This window comes from Phascolarctos cinereus, unplaced genomic scaffold (assembly GCF_003287225.1).
Source record: "Phascolarctos cinereus isolate Bilbo 61053 unplaced genomic scaffold, phaCin_HiC Scaffold_4;HRSCAF=312, whole genome shotgun sequence".
Classification (NCBI taxonomy): domain Eukaryota; kingdom Metazoa; phylum Chordata; class Mammalia; order Diprotodontia; family Phascolarctidae; genus Phascolarctos; species Phascolarctos cinereus.
The window spans coordinates 665170502-665191864 of NW_027555847.1; the positions used below are offsets into that span (position 1 = coordinate 665170502).

Here is a 21363-nt window from a genome sequence, read left to right on the forward strand (position 1 = left end):
ATGAGCTTGGGTACCAAGCCCTGAGTCCCTTCTCTATCCTAAGGTGCTCCACCTCCCAGAGACCACAGGATTTAAAGCTGGAAGCAATCGCTGAGATCATCTAATATAGGGATAGGGTCAACCCATTCACTGCAAACTATAGTTTTAGGAAGTTGCCTGGGACCCTGAGAGGATAAAAGATTTGGCCATGGTCACACAACCAGTAGATGTCAGAAATGGACTTGAACTCAGGTCTTCCAATTCCAAGGCCAGCTTGCTGTCCTTTTAATAACACTGCCATTTAATATAACCTCCTTACTTTTAAAGATAAGGGAAATGAGGCTGAGAGGTTAAGTGACTTACCCAAGGTCATACAGTAAATAATAGAGCAGAGTAGAGCTATAGCTTAGATCACGGACTTTGTAGAGACAAAGTTGTTGGCTAAATGAATAGAAACTCCATAGTCAGAGCAGACCAGGGGAGAAGCAGAAGGGGCCCACTGTGGCTCAGGACACCCCTTGAATTGCATCTGTACAGAAGGCAAGTCCACAGTGTGGGATTCCAGGGCCAGAAAGAACAGAGGTCTCCAGGCCTAAGCAAGATTCTCTTTTCCTTCCCCTCCAACACATGCACAGAGGCCAAACTCAGATACCCTCTAGGGTGGGTGACCTATAGCAAAGGTCTAATGACTTTCCTGGGTCATCTGAGCCTGCCAATCACAGGGTGCCCCTCCAGCTCTACCTTTGCCCCACAGGGCCCAACGACCACTGAGCTAGCCAAGCCCAGTGATGTTTCAGAAACTCACTCTAGTCCAGAACCTTACTTGGGTGAATCATTTTCCCTGGATAGAGTATATCAGATTGAAGAGGAGGAACATGACCACAGAGAGACCGAAGGAAAAATACAAAGAGAACTAGCAGAAAACAGAGAGGGAAAGGGAGGGAAAAGAAAAGAGGGGAAGAGTCAGACAAAAACTTTTCTTAGGAATTGCCAGCAACCCTGACTCCCAGGTGCAGTGTGGAGGAGACCTATGCGTCCAGGAGGCTGTCCCAACATCCCCTCAAAACTTCTATCCTTAGAACCATTGTAGGGGGCGGGGGAGGGGCGGGGGGGGGTAGAAGAGTGCAGTTTCCATGAAAACATCCCGGTGCCAGGGCAAAGGGGGCGGAGTGGGAGGGGGAAACCTCAATCAGGAACTGAATCTAGTTGTTGTAATCTGTCTTTCCCGCTCTCGGGAAGGGTGAGGGGAGGGGGCAGGTCAGGTCGGAGGGGAGTGCAGCGTAGGAGGGATAATCCCACGGGACTCTACGTCCCTACTGTCCCATTTCCAAGGTAACCGCGGGGCTAGCTCGGACCAGAGTTTCAAGTTCGAATCCTATCACAGCTGTATGCTATGTAATTCCGGGAAACCCTCAACCCCACTCTCGGCCCCATTCTCCCTTCCAGTCGGTCCCTGAAAGGAGAATAGGAAAGGAGAATCTGGAAACTTCGACGCCAGTCTTCTCAGTGAACCCCCGAAAAGGAGCTCTCCACACCTTGCCCCATTTCTCTGGCTGTCCCAAGGATTAGAGGGAGAGTTAACTGAAGGCCTAAGGGCCAGCCTGGCCCGTAGCTGGGAGCTGGGAGCTGGGGGCGTTGGGGAGGGGAATCAACCCCTCCCACACTCCTATCCTCCCGATTGGCCAGCCCATGGGGCTCCGCCCTAACCCCTTGCTGTCCTTGGGCTGGGAGGAGGTGGGAGTGGGGAGGGTGTCCCAGGAGGGAGTCACTATAAGCTGGCAAAGCGCGCGAGGCTCTAGGGAGCTGAGTCTGGGGTCTAGCAGAGGTGAGTGCAGCGGGGGAGACGAAGGTGCAGAAGTACCCAACTGACCTGACAGCCGAGATGGAAGTCGGAGATCCCTCAGGGGACGCCGGGCAGGTACTAGATCCAACGTATACTCCGAGCGAGTCCCGGAGGGGCACGTCTTGGCAGAGCGTACCGTGGCAGTGCAGGGAGAGGAAGGATGGAATCTTAGGGAGCCTTGGGGAGCGGGGGGGGGGCGCGAGCGCCTGGGCAGAGGGCTTGGGGAACCTCCTTGGGAGGGGAGGCGGTATGGGTAGATGGCCCAGCCAACCGGCCCTTGGCCCACTTGGCTGACCCGGGAAACACAGTTGGGCCCCTGCCAAAGAAGAGGAGACCACTAAGCTAGTGCACCCAGCGAAGGGGAAGGGAGGAGATAAGGCAAAGATCAGAGCCCCAGTGATTCTTCCCCCCCCTCCCCAGGAAAGCCCCTCAAGGAACTAGCCCTTCCCCTCACCAGCCTCCCCCTAGTGCTTAAGGGCAGTGTGGTACAGTGGAAGGAGCCCTAGCCTGGGAGTAAGAGAACCCAGATACTTGCTACCTTTGTGAGCCCAACGTCCCTTAACCTTACTAAGCCTCAGTTTCCTCACTTGTAAAGTGGGGGGATGGAGGGAAGAATTGATTCAGAGGTCCCTTCTAGCTCTCAATGTATGATCTTTCTTCCCCTGTCCCCAAGCTCATCTACCTGCCTTCCACATTCCTTCCCCATCGACTTCCCCAGCCTGATCCCTTATCCCTCTGTCTCCTGGCCTGTCTCTAGTGATCTTTTCCATAGTCCCCTCGCTCCCCCTAGAACACCTCTTGGGGCAACTAGGTGGCACAGTGAATAGAGCACTGGCCCTGGAGTCAAGAGAACCAGAGTTCAAATCCAGCCTCAGACATTAGCTGTGTGACCCTGGGCAAGTCACTTAACCTTGATTGCCTCCCCCCCCAAAAAAAAAGTCTAGTACCCTCCTCTACCAGAGTCCAGGATTTGGAGTCAGAAGACCAGGGTTCAAATTATGATTCTGCTACTTTCCAGATGATGACCTTGGGCAAATCACAAGCTGTCAGAGCTGTGGTTTTTCATACATAAGATGATAAAGTTGGACTTGCTGCTCCCTGAGATTCCTTCCAGCAGTAAATCCTAGATCCAATAAACCTATTTCCTCTTGCCTCTTCCTGTTACCTTGCCTCACATCTGCTGACCTCTCTCCCCACCCTAGACTATCTTATCCAGACCTCCCATCTCCTCTCTCCCCTCTTGCCTCTTCCAATGTCCTCTCATTACTGGCATGGCTGGTTTGCTGAGCTAAGGGCCAAGGAGTAAGGGAGGTACAGTGCCCATGGACAGTTGTCCAGCTATCTGCTTCCAGTTTTCCTACTCACCAAGCAGCCACAAACTGCCTCTTGTCACTGAGTAGGCCTGATTCTTGGAAGCTCCAAGGCTACTGGATATCCTTTCCATTTCCTAGGGCTCTAAAAGAACTCTGGGCCAGTGGTCTCTGGGAAATACCTTGGGGTACCACTATCCAAGACATCACTCAATATTCTGTCCCAACCTTAGAAGACAGTAGGATACAATGGAGAGAGCCCTGGACTAGAAGTCAGTACCTCTGGGGTCAAGTCAACCCTTGCCCCCTGACTGGCTGTCAGTCTCTCTGGGCCTCACTCTCAACCTTTCCCATTCTATTTCATCCCCCACCTCTCCATTCCCAACAGAGAACTCATCCCAACCTCCAAGTCAAACCTTAGCATTTTTCCTCCTGGGTTCTATATGCAGTCTCTCTCACTCTAGTAAGAACAGACTGGGAGCTCTCTCTTTATGAGTTCAGCGCTCTGGGCCACCTTAGATAACATTTAATATGGAGCTTCCTCCAAATCCTTTTTTCAAATAAACAGGATCTAAAATTCAATTGACTAGCCCCATATCTTCCAAAGCATTTTCCTAGTCAGTCTCTATAAGCAGAGTAAAGATGATTAACCCCATTTTTTTAGAGGAGACCAAGACCCAGAAAGAAGGAGCTTACCCATTGTCGTGCACAGTGGGGCAGAGGCAGAGCTAAGACTAGGTCTCAGGGAATCTCTTGATTCCCAGCTGGGACTTCTTCAGGGACATGACTTGGACTTGACTGTGGAGTTTAAAGTTAAAAGGCAGGGGGTCCAGGAATGAGACTGTTCAGTGCATAGGAGCAATGAAGATGATCTCACTACTCAATGTCAAATTTGATTATCCCACAATGGGGACGATCTCACCACTCAATACCAACCCCTTCCAGCCTACCTCTTGTCCCCCCAGGGTGACTCCTTGACCACCATGTCAGAAGAAGAGGAACAGCAACCTGGCCCTGCCCCAGTGGAGGAGCAGCAGCAGCCCCAGGCCCAGGGTAAGGTAAGTGAAGGCTGGATTACTGCCAGGACTAGCTGGTCCAAAAAGCTGGAGCAGGGAGCAGGAAGGAGCAGCATCTCCATCTCCTCTGCCAGTCCTCTCCATCCTCCTTGGCAGGAGCTCTAGTTTCCCTATCAAGTGAGATCATATTTATAAAGCACTTAGCACATACTTAATAATGGCTTCTTTCTTCCTTTTTCCCTTCTCACTTAGAGCCACCTGCTCTTCTTCTACCAAATAGAGTCTTAAAAGCCCCTGCCCTACCTGGAATGGGGGTGGGGGTGGGGGTGGGGTGAGAATGAGTGAGGTGCTTGTTTTCAGCATCTGGGGATGTGTGGTGCTGGAGCTCTGAGCCTCTGACAACCCTGCCTTCTCCCCTCAGAACCTGGTGAGTAGAGTGGCCAGTCTGCCTCTGGTCAGCACGACCTATGCCAGGGCATCGGCACTATACAGCTCTATGAAGGAGAACCACCCATATCTGAACACTCTGTGTGGACTGGCTGAGCGCAGCCTTCAGGGCCTAACCACCAGAGCTGCCCAAGGGGCCCAGCCCATCCTCAGCCTGCTGGAGCCTCAGAGTGAGTGTCCTGGGAACAGGGCTCCTCCTGGGCACCTTCACTGATCTATCCCACTTTTCCGGGGGTATCTCTGGAATTTGACAGCCTCCATCAGCCCTCTCCTCTCCCTCTCCCACTGACCCTAGGGGTCCAGCTTTCTATGCCTGAGCATTGACTACTCAGGACCCCCCACAACAAGGTGTGTTTCTTTCCTTTCTTCCTCCTACTCTCCCTCCTCTCCTCCTTTCCTCCTCTCCTACTCTCTTCCTTTCCCTCTCCCCTTTTCTTCTCCTTTCTCCCCCTCTCTTCCTGCCCTCATCTTCACTCCCCATACCCAGACAACTGCTGGCCTGCTCACTTCTACACTTGTGTGCACACTCGGGCTCTGTCCACTTTTCTGACTTGTCCAAATCCCTGCCTCCTTTCTTTCTGCTCAGACCTCAGACCTGGCTGCCACAATTCATTCCCCTGAGCTGCCCTCATATAGCTCGTTCCCCTGCTTACTGGCCTGGGAGACAAGGCCCTCCTGACCATCCAGGCATGAATATACCCCCTGTGAGACGCAGCTGGGACTTAGAGTGGGGTGGGGTTGGGGGACCCCCAGCTGAGGTGAGGAGGAGAGCCTTAATAAGAAAGGGGTTTCTGGGGGAATAGAATCCGGGGCCCCATCAGGCAGCTGGCTACTGCTCACCGGTGACCTTCAACCTAGTTTGAGTGAGAAGTAGACATCACCTTGGCATTTGCAGTGACCTTCAGAGTCGGGCCCTGTGGGAGGGGGAGGCTTCGAGGGTCCGTTCTCAGCCGCAGCTCAGAGCGCCCCCTGGAGCATCTTCCGAAGCATAACTGGCTCCCACAGTACCTACTGCCCAGGCTTCACCAGCCCAGAAAGTGCCAGCACCTCAGCTCACCCCTTCCCTAGAGGGCCTCTGCATCTCTTGTCTTTCAGACTTTGAATATCTCTTGGAGTCTCTGTGTATCTGTCTCTGTCTCTTTTTTTAAACTACAAATCTGTCTCTGTGCCGATTTAAACTCGACAAACATTTAATCATCTACTCTGTGTCAGATTCTACTTCTCCTACCTGTTCTTCGTCCCTCTGTCTTCTGGCCATTCCCTACTCAGTCTGCCAAGCTGGAGAAGGAACTTGAACTCAGGCAACAGGGAGACACAAAAGATTTTTTGAGAAGGAAAATGACACGGTCAATTTGTGAATTAGAAAGGTAATTTTGAGACTAGATAGTTCTGTGTGCAATGATATCTCTTTTGGGGCAGTTCACCGTGGAACTAATTCAAAAGATGTAATTTTGTTGTATCTATGAATTACTGGTGATCATTTCACTGCTCCAATATCAATGTCATGGGGCAGTGGAGAAAAAAAAAACCAAGCCTTTATTAAGCACCTACTAAGTGCCAGTCATCTGCTAAGCACTTTACCTCACAGCAACCCTGAGAGGTAGGTGCTATTTTTTACATTTGAGGAAACTGAAGCAAACAGAGGTTCTTAAATGACTTGGCCAGAGTCACATAGCTAATAAGTATCTGAGGCCAGATTTTGAAGTTAGTTCTTCCTGTCTCCAGGCTCTCTCCTCTGCACCACCAGCTGCCTGAGTACTGCATCTGAATTCACAAGAGCCAAGTTCAAAATCCAAGGTCTAATCACCTGTGTGACCTTAGACAAGTTCCTTCCCCTCTCTGGGCTAGTTCCCTCCTCATCTATAGAAAAAAAGGGTTGGGTTGGATGATCTTTTAAGGTCCTTTCCAGTGCTAAAGTCTGGATTCTATGAAATAATTCCCCTAAACAGGTCAAACTCACCAGGAGATTCTATAATAGACATGTTATCCATTCGTCCAGTCTTGCTATGACTTTTTTTGTAGTTCATTTTGTTTGTAGAGCCCAAGCTTGGGAAGCTGAAACAGAGAAGAAAAGTGGGTCAATGCCATTCCGAGCAGAGTCAGTGATTCAGAGTTAATGCTCAGAGACATCCTTAGAATTTACTTCCTCTGGTCTGTATGTCTCTCTGTCTGCCTCCACTTCTTTCTCCAACTCTGAGTCTATATCTCAGTTTCTCAGTGTGTACAGAGGAAAGTGTCTGTCTCTTTGTCTCTTCTCTTTCTGACTCTTTAAACAGAGTTGTGCCTAGCCTTCTTTGTCCCTGGAGACAAGTGGCAAGACATGTGCCTTGCAATCAGCTTTCTTTGCTTTTCCTTTCTTTGTCTGTCTCTTCTTTTCGTTTAAGTTTCCTTTTTTCACCAAGTATGGGTATAATGCAGTGGCCATTCACATGCTCCATCACATTATTGACCAACTCCGTTTCTGAACAGGCCTGGTTTGCCCTTCATGGGGTGGGCTGGTGACCCCCACTCCCGGGGACTCCCCATCCTGGTATCAGCCTTAGTGTACACACTCAAACAGTTTAGCTTGCTGCAGCTCAGAACTCCCAAGTTCCCACCCACCCACCAGCCTCAGCCTCCCCAGTCATAGGGGTTACAAGTGTATACAACCACCACCACTCTCCACTGCACCTCCAATCAACACTTTAAAGATCACTCCATTGCAAGGGAGGGGAAAAAGACTACCCCCTTGTGGACAAAAAGAGATCTTGGGCTCCAGGACACAAAGGGTAATGGGGAACAGGGTGGGTTAGAGAGGATGCTGTTACCAGATAACTGTCAATTTTAACCAATTAGGTTTTCTTTTAAAACTAGATGCTAGGCTCAATTGTTTCTAACTGCCAACGGAGTACAAGCGCTTTCCTCTAAATTCTTCTAAAAGCTACAGCTACCCTGCCCTCATTCCAGCTCTATGAATGTGCGTGACTTGGTATATGTCTCTCCCTGAGTGTATGTGTCTGTCTCTCCAGTTACTTCAATGAATGAATATGCCTGCAAGGGCCTGGACAAGCTGGAGGAGAAGTTGCCCTTCCTCCGACAGCCCTCTCAGGAGGTATGCTGGGACACATAGGGAGGTGTTGTACCGAGTAGAGAAGGTGGGACACAAGAGAGGGCAGGGTATGAAGACAGGATTGGTGGAGCTCCTATGGTGATGCGGCAGTTAATGTGGAGTCTTTGTGCTGAGGAGAGCCTAGACTAAACCCCATTCTGGGGCTAGGCTTCAGAGAAGTGCCACTTTTACCCATTGAAAACAAACACAAATTAATTTTGCTAATATGCATAAGGGGGAAAGGTGAAAGAGTCACTTCCCCCATTCAGGAGATGGGGAAGAGAAGGCAAGTGATTTCTCTGAGGTCCCATAGCACACAAGAGCTGGAAATGGGAGTCTTGACCTGCAACTTTTGGATCTGATGCAAGAATGAGAAGATGCTACAGGCTTAGAAATGGTAAGGGTGGGCAATTAATTGCCAGGACTTATAAGGAAAGAAACTCATGAGTCCTAACTCACAGCCCAGAATTTTGCAGTAGAGGTATCAAGGCAGAGGGCAGAAAGCCCCCTGGATTTTGAATCAGATCTGGATGCAGACTCAGGTTCTCCTATTTAACAACATTACCTGTATGATTTTGGCAAGCCACTAGACTGCCCTGACCCTTGCTTTCTTCATCTGCAGGGTGGGCTAAATGACCTTAAAGTCCCTTAGATCTCTAAATCCTGTGACCCTGGAGACCTTGGAACTGAAGAAAAAGGGAGGGAGTTATGGGCTAGTAGGGACTGGCAAGGGCTAGCAGAGAAGGAATCTTGGTTTCTAGCCAAAAATCCAGAGAAAGGAATAGAATAGCCTGTAGGTCCAGCATTAGAGGAGGGGGGAAGGAGAGAATCTGAGTTGCCAGGGTCTGGCAGGATCTCAAGCACTGCTCTCCTCCCAAGGTGGTGACATCAGCCAAGGACGCAGTAACCAGCAGTGTAACAGGAGTGGTGGGCCTGGCCCAGAAAGGTCGGCGATGGAGTGTGGATTTGACTCGGTCAGTTGTAACTAGTGGGGTAGACACAGTCATGGGCACCCGCATGGGACAGATGGTGACCAATGGTGTGGATGCCATCATGGGCAAGTCTGAAGAACTTATGGATCACTTCCTACCCATGACTGATGAGGAACTTGGTGAGATCCCAGCCTGGGCTAATTCCACCCCACCCTTCAGTACACGACTTGGAAATGATCAGGCAGAGGCAATAATAATAATAATGAGCTGGGCTGGATCCAGCACTGTCTGACACTAGGCAGGTCACTTCTCCTGACCCCTCAATGCCTCTGTTTCCCCATCTGTAAAATGAGAACAATACTATTTATACTCCCTTACCACACGGTGCTCATGAAGAAAGCCCTTTGTAAGCTTTAGGGTGCCTTATGAACACAAGCTATCATCATTGCTTGGCCCACATTATTTCTTTCGATCTTCATGGCATCTCTATGAGGTAGGTAGTACTGCTATCTTTCTCCTCTTTTCACAGATAAGGAATCTGAGGAGGGGTAGAATGATTCCCTCAGAGTCACACAGCTAGTAATTATTAGAGCCAAGATATGAACCTATGTCTCCCAAAGTTATATTCAGTGCTCTTTCCACTGAGCTCATAGGACCTTCAAATCACTGAATCATAGAATTATGAAAACTCTAGAACCTTGGAGCATAGGATATTAGAATTTGCTGTCAGAGCCAGAAGGGACCTAAAGGACCCTCTAGCTCAACCCTTTCTTTTTACAGGCAGGGAAACTGAGTCTAAAGGGAAGTGACTTGCCAAAGTCAAAAACTGGTCTCTTGGTTCCTAACAAAGGACCCAACCGTGTTCCATAAATAGTCAGAGCTCTGGACCCCCGAGGGATAGCATGAGGCCAGGGCCAGATGGGCAGCCTGCACATGCATGGGCTGGCACAGGAAGTTTCCATTTCCTCTCATTCCTCAGTGACCCTGAGGGATCTCCGTCAATCATAGGATCCCAGATCTGGAGCGGAAGGAACCTCAGAGGTCGTCTAGTTCAACCCCCTCATTTTATAGATGAGGAAATTGGCCCCAGGTAAATTAAATAGCTTATCAAATATTGAATAAGTAGTAAGCATTAGAGGCCAGATATGAATCCAGGTCCTCTGACTCAAGAGAGAAATACTGTGCAGTGCAGTGGAAAAGGCTAAAAATGAGGCTAGAAATGGGTATAGAACCCAGAGTTCTAGTCCCAGCTGTGGTACTAGCTTCTTGCATGATCCTGAGCAAGTCATTTCTCTCTGGGCCTCAGTTTCCTCATCTGTAAAATGACGCTGAGGGATGGAAGAGAAGAAGAAGAAGATCGTAGGAGTCTGAGAAGAGATAGAAATATAATGCAGAGGGAAGAATCTGGGCTGGGAGGCAGGAAACTTGGGTTCTAGTCCAGGCTCTAACTTGATATGTGACTTCAGGCAAGCCCCTTCTTCTGTCTTCACCTGCTATTTCTTTTTTGAGATGGGGAGATAATCCCTGTCTAAATTCCCTCCCAGCAGTGGTGTGAAGACTAACAGAGAGGGTTAACAGGGTTAACAGAATCGTAGGCTTATCAGATCTCAGAGTCTGGGATTCAGACTTCTGTAAACTATCAAGCAATTTACAAAAGGAAGGATGAAATACACACACAATGACAGCAGCATGAGCAAAGGCTTGGGAGTGGGAATAAGCAGGCCATCTCTGGAGAAACGAGTGAGGATCCCAGCTTATCTGAAGAAGAAGATTGATGTTGGAATTTGGGGTGATAATGGGACCATGAGTGCTAAGGTTAGATGTATGGCAAAAGTGGATTAAGAGAAAGAGGGCCTGGGTTCACATCCCAGCTCTGCCATTACCTAACTGTAACTCTGAGCAAGTCACTGTTCTTTTTGGACCTCAGTTTCCCCATATGTAAAATGAGAGGGTTGGACTAGATCTGACACAAGCCCAGGGCCAGCATTGCTGCTGCAACACTCCCTAGTATAACCAAACTAGATTAAAATGTGATTCAGAAATATTTAACAAAATAAATCAAATGCACTAGAACATAGATAATACGAAGGCATGGCTTTCTAATAGTGGCCTCTTTTTCTGAGTTTGATGCCTCTGGCCTAGGTGACCCCACTGGCCCAGGTGACCCCCCTGGCCTAGGTGACCCACTGGCCCAGGTGACCCCCCTGGCCTAGGTGGTTGCTGAAGACCCTTTCAGATAGTTCTAAGCACCATAACTATCATTTCTCCAACCTCACCTGTGCCGCCTTCTCCCTCCCCCATACCAAGGGCTTAGTCAACTCCCATGGTTTTCATGGGGGTGAAGGAGTATTACCCATCCCAGAGGGGACATTCCTAAACCACACTTTTTCTGGGCCACAGATGAGCTGGCTGCCGCAGCAGCTGAGGGTGGGGCTCTGGCCCCAGGGGAAGACCGGCACCAGACAAGCTACTTTGTTCGACTGGGATCGCTGTCATCTCGACTCCAACAGCGGGTGTACCAGCACTCACTGGGCAGACTCCGCCAGAAAAAGCACCAGGCCCAGGAATATTTCACCCAGCTACACGACACTCTGGAGATGGTAAGACTCCCCTCTCCTCATGATGCCTGCTCCTCCAAAGCTGCTCACCCCCACACAGTGAGAGTAGTAGCCCCACTTCACATCCCTACAGCCTCCTGCTCTCTCCTCCCTGATTTTAATATCCATGTATTTCAACCTCTCTCTGAGCCCATCAGTAAAATGATTAAACAAAGTGATTTCTAAGAGCCTTTCCAATAATCCTTCTCAAAGATGCTTTCAGAAAGGTCTCTGAGCTCCTTCTTATCCTGCCAGAGTCAATAAACATTTATTAAGTACCTACTATGTACCAGCCGCCATGTTAAGTGAGCACTGAAGATACAAGGAAAGGGAAAAGACAGTCTCTGCCCTCAGGAAGCCCACAATCTAATAGAGTAAATGTTATTCCTAGAGTCCCTCTATGCCTCAGCTTTGATGAGGGAGGAAATGTTTAGGTCTTAAAAAGGAATGTCGGGGGGGCAGCTAGGTGGCGCAGTGGAAAGAGCATCGGTCCTGGATTCAAGAGGACCTGAGTTTAAATCTGGCCTCAGACACACAACACTTATTAACTGTTACTTAACCCCATTGCCTAGCCAAAAAAAAAAAAAAAGAATGTCAGGCCTGAGGAACAGACTGGGGAGATGAGGATGTTTTTCCTGACCCCTGAAACTCGGGTCCCCCTCCTTAACTTTGAATAAGTATATATCTATGCCTGTATCTGCCTCCTTTTTTCTCTAGGTTGGCATTCAATGTTCCCTGGCCCTTAAATCTTTCGTCTCCTATCCCCAAGCTACTTTTCATCTATACTTTATACTATACTTACTATATTTTCATCTATACTTTTCATCTGTCATGATATTCACCTATCACTTTAACCAGGCCTGGCTCATCCTCACCTCTGAATTTTTGCTCACATCATTGCCTGACCTACAATGCCCTCCCCAGCCTATATCTGTTCTCTAAATCCTGGCCCTTCTTCAGACTCCCTAGAGGCTGGCCCCATGCTCACTCAGCCAGAATTGGGGGTGGAGGGTTGGGGGAGGACTTCGAACTTTAGTCCAGTTTGGTGGAAATACAGTGTGCGTCATGGAGAATACTGACAGCCATATTGTGGAGGGCTTTGAATGCCAGGTTAAGGAAAAGAAACACTCCCAGAGCCTTGTCCTTAGAGAGTTTAGGGGAAGCAGAAAGAAGAGATCAGGCCTTGGCCTCAGAGAGCTGACCTTTCTGGAAATAGAAGGTAGGAACCTGAAATTCCCACAGGTAACACTTTGGAGGTATTTGGGGGACTGCTCTTCCATTTTCCCCCTATACCCCAACACACCCTACAACTGTACCAGGATGGGTACAATAACTTACTTAGCCAAATGTGATCCATTCAGCTCAAGTAGGCAATACAGGCCAGAGGATTCAGCCTCCAGGAGGGGAGAAGAGAGCCACTCCTTTTGGGAAGAGTTCTCAGGGAAAGTTTCCTAGAGGCAGAGCTACAGATAGGTTCCTCCCTTGGGTACAACAACTCCCAGCACCCCCCTTTGGCCCCTTGTCCCCCAAATGTGGGACCCTAGTCCTGGTTCTCACTCCCCTTCCCCCCTCACTCCCTCTCCCTTGAAACAGATTCACCATATGAAGCATGGCTCCAATCACAACTTCCAGGGTGGGCAGGGAAGGCTGAAGCAGCTGTGGCAAGACTGGAGTCACCAGGATAAGGAATGCTACCAGAGCCAGGTAATGGGGTTCAGGGGCCCTAGACAGGCCATGACCACTGCCAGGGTACCTGCCTGGAAGTGTGAGTAGGACAGGAAGATTCCTGGCCCAACTGGGGTGACTCATTTTCCCTACGTAAGACAACTAGGTGACACAGTGGGTAGAATGTTGGACTGGAGTCAAGAAATCCTGAGTTCAAATGACCTCAGACACTTACTAGCTGTGCGACCCTGGGAAAGTCACATAACTGCTTTGTGCCTCAGTTTTCTCATCTGTAAAATGAGCTGGAGAAGGAAATGGCGAGCCACTCCAGTATTTTTGCCAAAAAACCCAAATGGGGTCAAGAGGAGTCAGACACAATTTAAATGACTGAACAAGAGGTGAATTAACTTGGAGAGAATGCCACATCCACACAAGGCAACCAGGGGTAGCTAAAGGACCGTGACTTGGAGGTGGAAGATCTCAGTTAGGCTTCTGACTTGGCTGTGTGACTTGGAGCAAGTCACTCAAATTCCCTGGGCCTGTTTCCTTAACTATCACATGAGGGGGTTAGACTAGAGTTCCTTTTCTGCTCTGAATCTTATGATCTTAAGAATCCCAGTCCTGACATTTATTAAACTGCCATCTGCATGAGGTCTGGGACTGTCTTCATTGACCTGACATCTTCCCTGCCTATGGGACATCCAGTTTGAGATGTCTAAAAAGCAATTGGTGACATATGACTCAGGAGAGAGGCTGGAGCTGAATTTATAGGTCTGGGAATTATTTGCATAGAAAGGATCACTGAATTCACACACACAAAAAAACCCAATGACATTACTGAGATAGTAAGGAAAAGAGCAGGAAAGAGCCTTAGGGATTACCCATAGTTAGCGGAGTTGACGTGGATGAAGAACCAGCAAGGGAAACTGAGGAAGATTTGGTTGAGCAGATAAGAGGAGAACCAAGCGAGAGAAAGCAGTGTCATGAAAACTAGAGAGGGTGGGGCAGCTAGGTGGCACAGTAGATAGAGCTCCAGTCTTGAGTCAGGAGGACCTGAGTTCAAATCTCGCCTCAGACACATGACACTTACTAGCTGTGTAACCCTGGGCAAGTCACTTAACCCTGACTGCCTCATCAAAAAGCAAAAAAACAAAAAACACACAAAAAAAAAAACTAGAGAGGAGAGCACATCCAGGAGGAAATTGTAATCAACCTGGGGAAATGCTGAAGAGATGTCAAGAAGACCGTTTGATTTGACAATGAAGATACTGGTAAATTTGGAAAGAGCAATTTCTGCTGAATGATGAGATCAGAAGCCAGAATGCAGAGGGTTTAGACAGAATGAGAAGAGAGGAAGTGGAAGCACCCCAGGTAGATGGCTTTATCAAGGAGTTTACCTAGTCGAAAAGAAAAACAAGTATAGGATGATAAGCTATCAGGGATGATAAGATCAAGTGAGAATTTTTAAGGATGAGAGAGATATGGGGATGTTTGTAGACAGCTGGGAAGCACAAGGAGAGGTGAAGGTAAGAGAGTGAGAAGCGACCAGGAGTCACAGACACTACATTGTGGTAAATGCCATCATGCCCAGGAGGATCAGCAATGGACCTACCCCCAGGACTAGACTTCCTCCTTTAAGAAAAAGGATAGAAATGGAATTTCCCATAGCACAGCTTCAAACCTGGCAGTGGGATAGCCTGGTGCTCTTTCTGTTGGGAATACAGGACAGTGGAGTTCTATTCAGCAAGTATTTATCAGGTAGACAAAAAATATGATCCAGTCCCCTGCTTTCAAGGAGCTCATAGTAGGGAGGCTAAGACATGTACACAAAGATATGTGATAAAAGGCATAATGTGATAGGGATAGAGGGAAAGTCCAGACAAAATTCTATGAGTAAAGAGTTAAGGAAGAAGGCTTGTTCCAGGCATAGGAACAGAGCCATAGATATCTAAGGATTTCATCAAAGAAGATGAAATCAAGCCCAGGGCAAGCAGCTGAGCAGAGGTGAATGGGTCATAGTTGGGGGGTGCAGAGCAGATTGGGACTGAAAGAAACATAGCTGCTAGAGAGACTACATCAGTGGGGGCTCAGGGAAGAGCCTTAACCAGCATGGCATCTGCTCATTTTCTATTCTAACTAGTAAGTCTTGCTAACCAGGTGCCGAGCTCTGTTTCTGTACAGAGGAAAAATCTGGTGCTCCTAGATTTGGCAAAGCCCCAGACCCCAGTCCTTAGTTATAGCCTGTACAGTTACAGTTATAGCTGTAAGAATGCATGGAGGGAGAAGGTAGCAGATGGAATTCAAGGAATAGCTCTCTAGTCCACTTTGGTTGGAACACCGAGTGTGTGAAGGGGAGGAAGGAAAAATATGGCTAGAAAGTCAGATTGGAGCCAGATTATGAAGGGCCTTGTACATCAAGTTAAGTCTTTAACTAACCCTCTAGGCAGTAGGGAGCCATTAAAGGTTCTTGAGCCGCAGAGTGACCAGCTAAGACCTTTGCTTTAGGAAAATGAATGTGGACTATGGAGGGCAGGTTGGCAAGGGCAAAACTAGAGGCAGACAGACTGTTACAGTAGTCCAGGTGAGAGGGGTTAAGGATCTAAACTAGGATGGTTGCAGAGGTAATAATGAAGAGGGAACAGATTTGAGAGGCCATTTACTCCAACTTATTACTATATTAAAATATATAATATATTGTTAATAATATAATATAATGTTATGTAATATTATATTATAATAATAAAATATATTACATTAAAATTCATGATAATATATTATTATATTAAAATAAATAATATACTTTATTTTGCATGTGAGGAAACTAAGGTCCGTGGAGATAAAAAAAACTTTCCTGAGATTATACAGCTAGTATACAACACTGGGTCTGGTGTCAGGAGAGACTTTGTTTCAAATAAAGTGAACAAATCACTCAATCTCCCTGAGCCTCAGTTTCCTAATCTATAAGATGGAGATAATACCAATAGTTGCTGCTGTTCAGTCATATCTGACTCTTCATGACCCCATTTTGGTGTTTTCTTGGCAAAAATACCAAGGATGTTTGCCATTTCCTTCCCCATCTCATTTTTTACAGATGAGGAACTGGGGTAAACAGGGTTAGATGACTTGCCCAGGGTCACACAGCTACTAGGTGTCTGAAGCAGGATTTGAACTCAGGAAGATGAGTCTTCCTGACTCCAGGCCTGGTGCCAGAGATACAAACAGAAAACTCAGACAGTCCCTGCCCTCATGAAATTCACATTCTACTGGGGGAGACAGTACTTTGGGGAGTTTTCAGCATTAAGTCAAATGGAAAGGTCCCATGATCCTTAGGATATAGCTGCAAAGCAGATGAGAATTCCTCTCTTTTAATGTCATCTCCATCTGATCCAGGTGCATTTCTATCAAGGAAACAGAATGGTGAATTGGTCCAGAGAGGACTTCCAATAGAAAAAATGAAGGGGGATGATTTATCCATAAGTACAGCCCTTCCCAAATGTTGAGTGGGACAGGGTTGGGAGTGAGGTAGGCAGGGGGACAAAAGAGGAAATCTAATGAGTAAATGTGAAGTCCTACCCTTGAGTTCAAAAAATCATCAGTAGTGACTCTGGGCAAGTCACTTAACCCCAAATGCCTTGCAAAAAGAAAAAAAAATCATCAGTAGAAGTTTAGGATGGGGAGCAAGTGTGGCTAAAGAGCAACTGAAGTAAGAGAGATCTGGGCAACTTAGCACATTGCCTGCTCCTCATCATTCTGTAGTGTGAGCTACAGCCAGCAGAGTAGCTGACGTGCTCTGTGGCTGTCCTGGGGCAGAAGTGTCCACAATAGGAGATGTCCTCTCCCCTGCGCACATGCTACCTGAAGAGCTGTGTTCCATGCTGGGCACCACATTGTAAGAACCACATTGACAGTCTGAAGCACATTGACAGGATAATAACCAGAATGCTGTGCAGACAGGCAGCTATATATTGCAGAGGGGTGGAACCCACATGCTTCCTGGGGACAGCCAGTAGGACTCCCCAGCACAGCCCAAACCAGGTTAAAATGGAATTGGGAAATACTTAACCAAATAAAAATATTAAATAAAATATTTAACAAAATAAAATATAAAATAAAAACATAGATAGCATTACAGTTTAAAACTAGTCAATATGCAGTCAATAGGGATCCTTTATGTATGAATTAGTGGCTCTGTTTTCATCTGAGATTGATACCACTGGAGTTAATGGATTTGGAATCAGGAAGACCTGAGTCCAAATCCTGCCTCAGATACTTACTAATTGTGTGACCCTGGACAAGTCACTTAACCTGTGTCAGCCTCAGTCTCCTCATCTGTAAACTAGGGATAATAATAGCACTGCCTCCCACCCCTAGTGGTTGTGAGGATCACATGAAGTCATGTGTAAAGTGCTTTTTGCAAACTTTCAAGTGCTGTACAAATGCTAGCTTTCATTATTACAGCTAGCTGAAACTGAAGACTAGGCCCTAATGAGGACTCGATGAAATAACAGGGAATGTTCAGCCTGGGGAGGGGAGTAGGAAGGGGAAGAGGAGGGAGGAGATAATGCCACACCTGACATCGTGTGGAAGGGGGATAAAAGTGCTAATTAGGAATGATGAAGGGGGAGACGGCGAATGCTGAGAGGCAGACTACTGCTCAACCAAAGGAAAGATGCTTTAACAATGAGAACTGACCCAAAGTGGAATGAGTTGCCTCAAGAGGATGGTGAGTTTTCCATCACTAGATATCTTTAAGCAGAGACTGGGTGATAACATGTCTAAGAGGAGGTAGCCTAGATTCCTATTCACATATATTTGGGACTAATTCCCTCCTGGGACTTTTTGTGATACCTAGCCAAGTTCTTGCTTCTTTCTCCAGGTAGAATCGCAGACTCTGGACCTGTCCCGAGACCTAACTCAGGAGCTGCAGGCCACATGTGAGACGCTGGCAGCTAGCGTGCAGGGGTTGCCGCTGGCCGTCCAGGCAAAGGTGCTGGAGGTCCAGCAGAGTGTGGAGGAGCTGCATCAGGCCTTCTCGGCCGCCCGCTCCTTCCATGATCTGCCACCGGCATTTCTGGCAAAGGGCCGGGGCCACATGGCGCAGGCCCACACGACCGTGGATGAGCTACTGGATTTTGTCCTACAGAGCATCCCCCTGCCCTGGCTGGTGGGGCCCTTCTCACCCTTAATAGTGGAACGGCCCTGCACCCCACAGGAACTGATAGACCAGGTCGATGAGGTGGTGGTAGGCAGAAGGTCCAGCCTGCTGGAGGACCGTTGGGCCAATATGGATTGGGTCGCCCAACAAGAAGCCTGGCGAGCTGCTCAGGAGGCCGCCATGGCAGAGGAAGTCGAACCACCCAGGATCCCCAGCCAGGAGGTCAAGAAGGCAACAATAATGCCTGAGCTAGACTTCTGAGCAGTCTTCCCCTCTTGACCAATGAACAAATATCAGCTGCTGGGCAAGTTTATGGTCAAGCATCCCCCTCTCCTCAGCCCTGCCTGTCCTCTAAGGGCCTCTCCCAAGGGACAGGGGTCCTGAAGCCCTGTCTTTGCCAACCAGAACCTGATTGCTTGGGCCTCTCTTTGAGCCTTTGGGAAGGAAAGGGAGTACTCAGGACAGTGCAAATGGAGAGAACCAGTCTGAGCTTAAAGTTAGAGGGAATGCTCAGAGAAGAGGTGGGGGCTGAATATATAAACCTGAGGTTGATCTGTACATAGGTGAAAATGGAAGCCAAGAGCTTCCAATGAAGTCGCCTGGGGAGGGAAAGTCAAGTGAGGATGGCTGAGGACAGAACCCTGGGGAAGAGAAGGAAGGAAGCATCCACAGCCCATGAATTAGAAATGTCTTTTCTTCCTCAGGAGTGATGGTTCAGGTGTTCTTTCTAAGGTGGGGAAAACAGTCTCTGCAGCTATTGGTCAGTGATTTAAAGTTCTTTTTTCTAGACTGTGTGGTAAGTGGGGTAAGACTGTGGGAAGGGAGGGAGGGAGGAAGGGAGGGAAGAAAGAAGAAGGAAGGAAGGAAGGAAGGAAGGAAGGAAGGAAGGAAGGAAGGAAGGAAGGAAGGAAGGAAGGAAGGAAGGAAGGAAGGAAGGAAAAAGCCTAGATTTGGAGCTGAAAAGAAGAGAAGAAGGGATGAGGAGAGGGAGGGACATAGTTCCTGCCCCCCCCCAAAGCTACTGATTTGGGGCAGGGAGTGTGGGGAGATGATTTCCAGGAACCAGTCTCTATTGCTGCCTTGACTCCATTCAGATGATAGTGATGTAGCCTCTGCCTTCAGGAGGGAGGGCCCACCAACTCTGGGAATAATGCATCTTCCAAGACTTCAGACTAAGTTAACCTTGCAGTGGCCCTCCCTTCATATCAACATCCTTCTCCCTCTTCTAACCTTCACCTGAGTTTGAGATACTAAAAACAGGCTGACCCCAGGCCCAGCCCAAGATGGAGGTTGGGTGGGGGGCGGTAAGGTGAGAAAGCACACTGGGACAACTGGGAGGGAGTGCAAAACTGTATGTGGTTGGTTTTCTGGACTGCCTCTGAATAAAGTTGATTTTATGTTGGTTGAAGGCCAGTTTGGGTTTCTGACTCCTCAGCCTCCTCTTCTAGGGCCAATGCACTGGAGTAATCTCAAGGAGGTGGGGTATTGCAGTACACAGTAGCCAGGACAGCCTGCTTGGGAGGGGTGCAAGTTTGAGCTGAGCCTTTAGAGTGGGAGGGCTTGGAGAGGGGCAGAGGAAGGGAAAGCAGAGGCCCAGGCAGGTTGTAGCCCAGTGGAGGTAAACACAGCTCTGTTCTAACTCTGTCCCATATATCCATCCCACCTAAAAAAAATGGGATTTGGAAATTCATAAGACATTCCAGGTGGCATTTGGAGTATAATTTAGAGGTGGATGGAACCTCAGAAACCATCTACAGATAGGAACATTTAAGGCCCAGAGAGGTTAGATGATTAGCTCTAGATCACACAGGAAGTCAATGGCAGAGATGGGATTTGAATTCAGGTCCTCTGACTCAAGGTCCAGAGTCTTACTGCTCAATGTACTGGATTTGGAATCAGAGGACCTGGGTTCAAATGTCAGATCTGCCATTTTCAACCTGTGTGATTTAACCTCTCTGACTCCCATCTTCTTCATCGTTACCATTCTATAAAATGAAGGATTTGAACTAAGCACTCTGCCAGAACTGATGATTCTGTAACTGAGTTGTAATTAGAAAGAGGGGACTGGAAAGACATCTGTCTGGAAAATAATAACAATAGCTAGCATATATATATATATATATATATATATATATAATACACACGCACATACATAATATATATCCAGCCTTGCAAAGTACATTACATGTTCTCTCATATGACCTTCACAACAATCCTAAGGTAGGTCCTATTATTATCATTCCCATTTTCACAGATGAGGAAACTGAGGCTGATGCAGGTTAAGTGACTTGCCCAGGCTCACACAACTAGTAAGTGTCAGAGTCAGGATTCTAATGTCCTTCCTGAATCCAAGCCTCGTGCTCTAATTACTATGCTACTATTTGGTGACCTCATGAGGAAGCTCTGCCAACGTGCCCCAGGGCCCCGATGGAGGGATGTAGGTTCACATCACCTCTTGTTCTCTTCCCTTTTTCCTCTCAAGGAGGCTGGAGAACTGGCCACTAAGGGGCCTGAGCTGCCATGAACACCAACTCTTCTGCCCAGGACCTAGGGGAAAATCCACCTGACCCAATCTTGGCTCCTGACACTGACTCACTGTGTGACCTTGGGCGAGCCCCCTTCCCCTCTCTAGCTGTTGTTTTCCTCACCTGTGAAGTGTTGAAATAAGGCACCTCCTTGGCCTCCATCCTAGGACTGTTGTGAAGGTCACAGGATGTTATGGGCAGGCAAAGGTTGTATAAATGGTGGTGTCCTCTTCCCTTGAAGTCCCATGCTGATGTTTCATCTCAGTGGGGAGGTGACCCTGGACTCTCAAAGGCCCTGTCCCTCCACATCTCCACCTCCTGGCTTTCCTGGCTCCTTCCAAGCCCCAGATAAAGTCAGCCTTTTCCAACCCTCTTAATTCTAGTGCCTTTCCCTCTATTGACTATTTCCTATTTATCCTGTATATAACTTGTTTGTATATGGTTGTCTGTCTGTTGTCTCCCCATTAGGCTGTGACCTCCTTGAGAGAAGGAACTGTCTTTTGCCTTCCTTCATATACCCAGAGCTTAGCGCAGTGCCTGGCACATGGTAGGGAGAAGAGGGGAGGGGAGGGTAGATAAGGGAAGGAGAGAGGAGGGAAGGAGGAAAGGGAAGGTCTGAGATGAGCAGAGCTTCATTAAGTTTGGTGAAGTGCACCTGTGGGAGTCACTGAATCTCTGTAAGCCTCATTTTACTTATCTGTAAAAGAAAGGGCTTGAACTAGATGGCCCCTAAGGTACCTGCCTTCCAGCTCAAAATCTAGGCTCCCTAAAATCCTCTGATCACCAAGTTGTCCATGAAGGAGGAA

The 21363-nt window shown here is 48.0% G+C and overlaps 1 protein-coding gene and 1 long non-coding RNA gene across 3 annotated transcripts in view; one reads left to right on the plus strand and one right to left on the minus strand.

Annotated features, from left to right (window-relative positions):
• LOC110197470 (uncharacterized) overlaps positions 1 to 2223 on the minus strand; it is a 14024-nt gene extending 11801 nt beyond the window's left edge. The window contains exon 1 of the long non-coding RNA XR_002321489.2: positions 1850 to 2223. This is a non-coding gene — a long non-coding RNA (uncharacterized LOC110197470). The remainder of the gene's footprint in view (positions 1 to 1849) is intronic.
• Positions 1724 to 19440, plus strand: PLIN5 (perilipin 5). Of its 2 annotated transcripts, none has more exons than XM_078153998.1 (8): positions 1724 to 1804; positions 4098 to 4190; positions 4570 to 4765; positions 7604 to 7686; positions 8563 to 8794; positions 11016 to 11215; positions 12806 to 12916; positions 17754 to 19440. In XM_078153998.1, the coding sequence occupies exons 2-8, from the start codon at positions 4116 to 4118 to the stop codon at positions 18291 to 18293; spliced, it is 1437 nt and encodes a 478-aa protein (XP_078010124.1). In that variant the 5' UTR covers positions 1724 to 1804; positions 4098 to 4115; the 3' UTR covers positions 18294 to 19440. The 2 variants fall into 2 exon arrangements, with proteins under 2 accessions (XP_078010124.1, XP_078010122.1); XM_078153996.1 differs by having other exon boundaries at positions 1728 to 1897.
• Positions 19441 to 21363: the final 1923 nt, after the last annotated feature.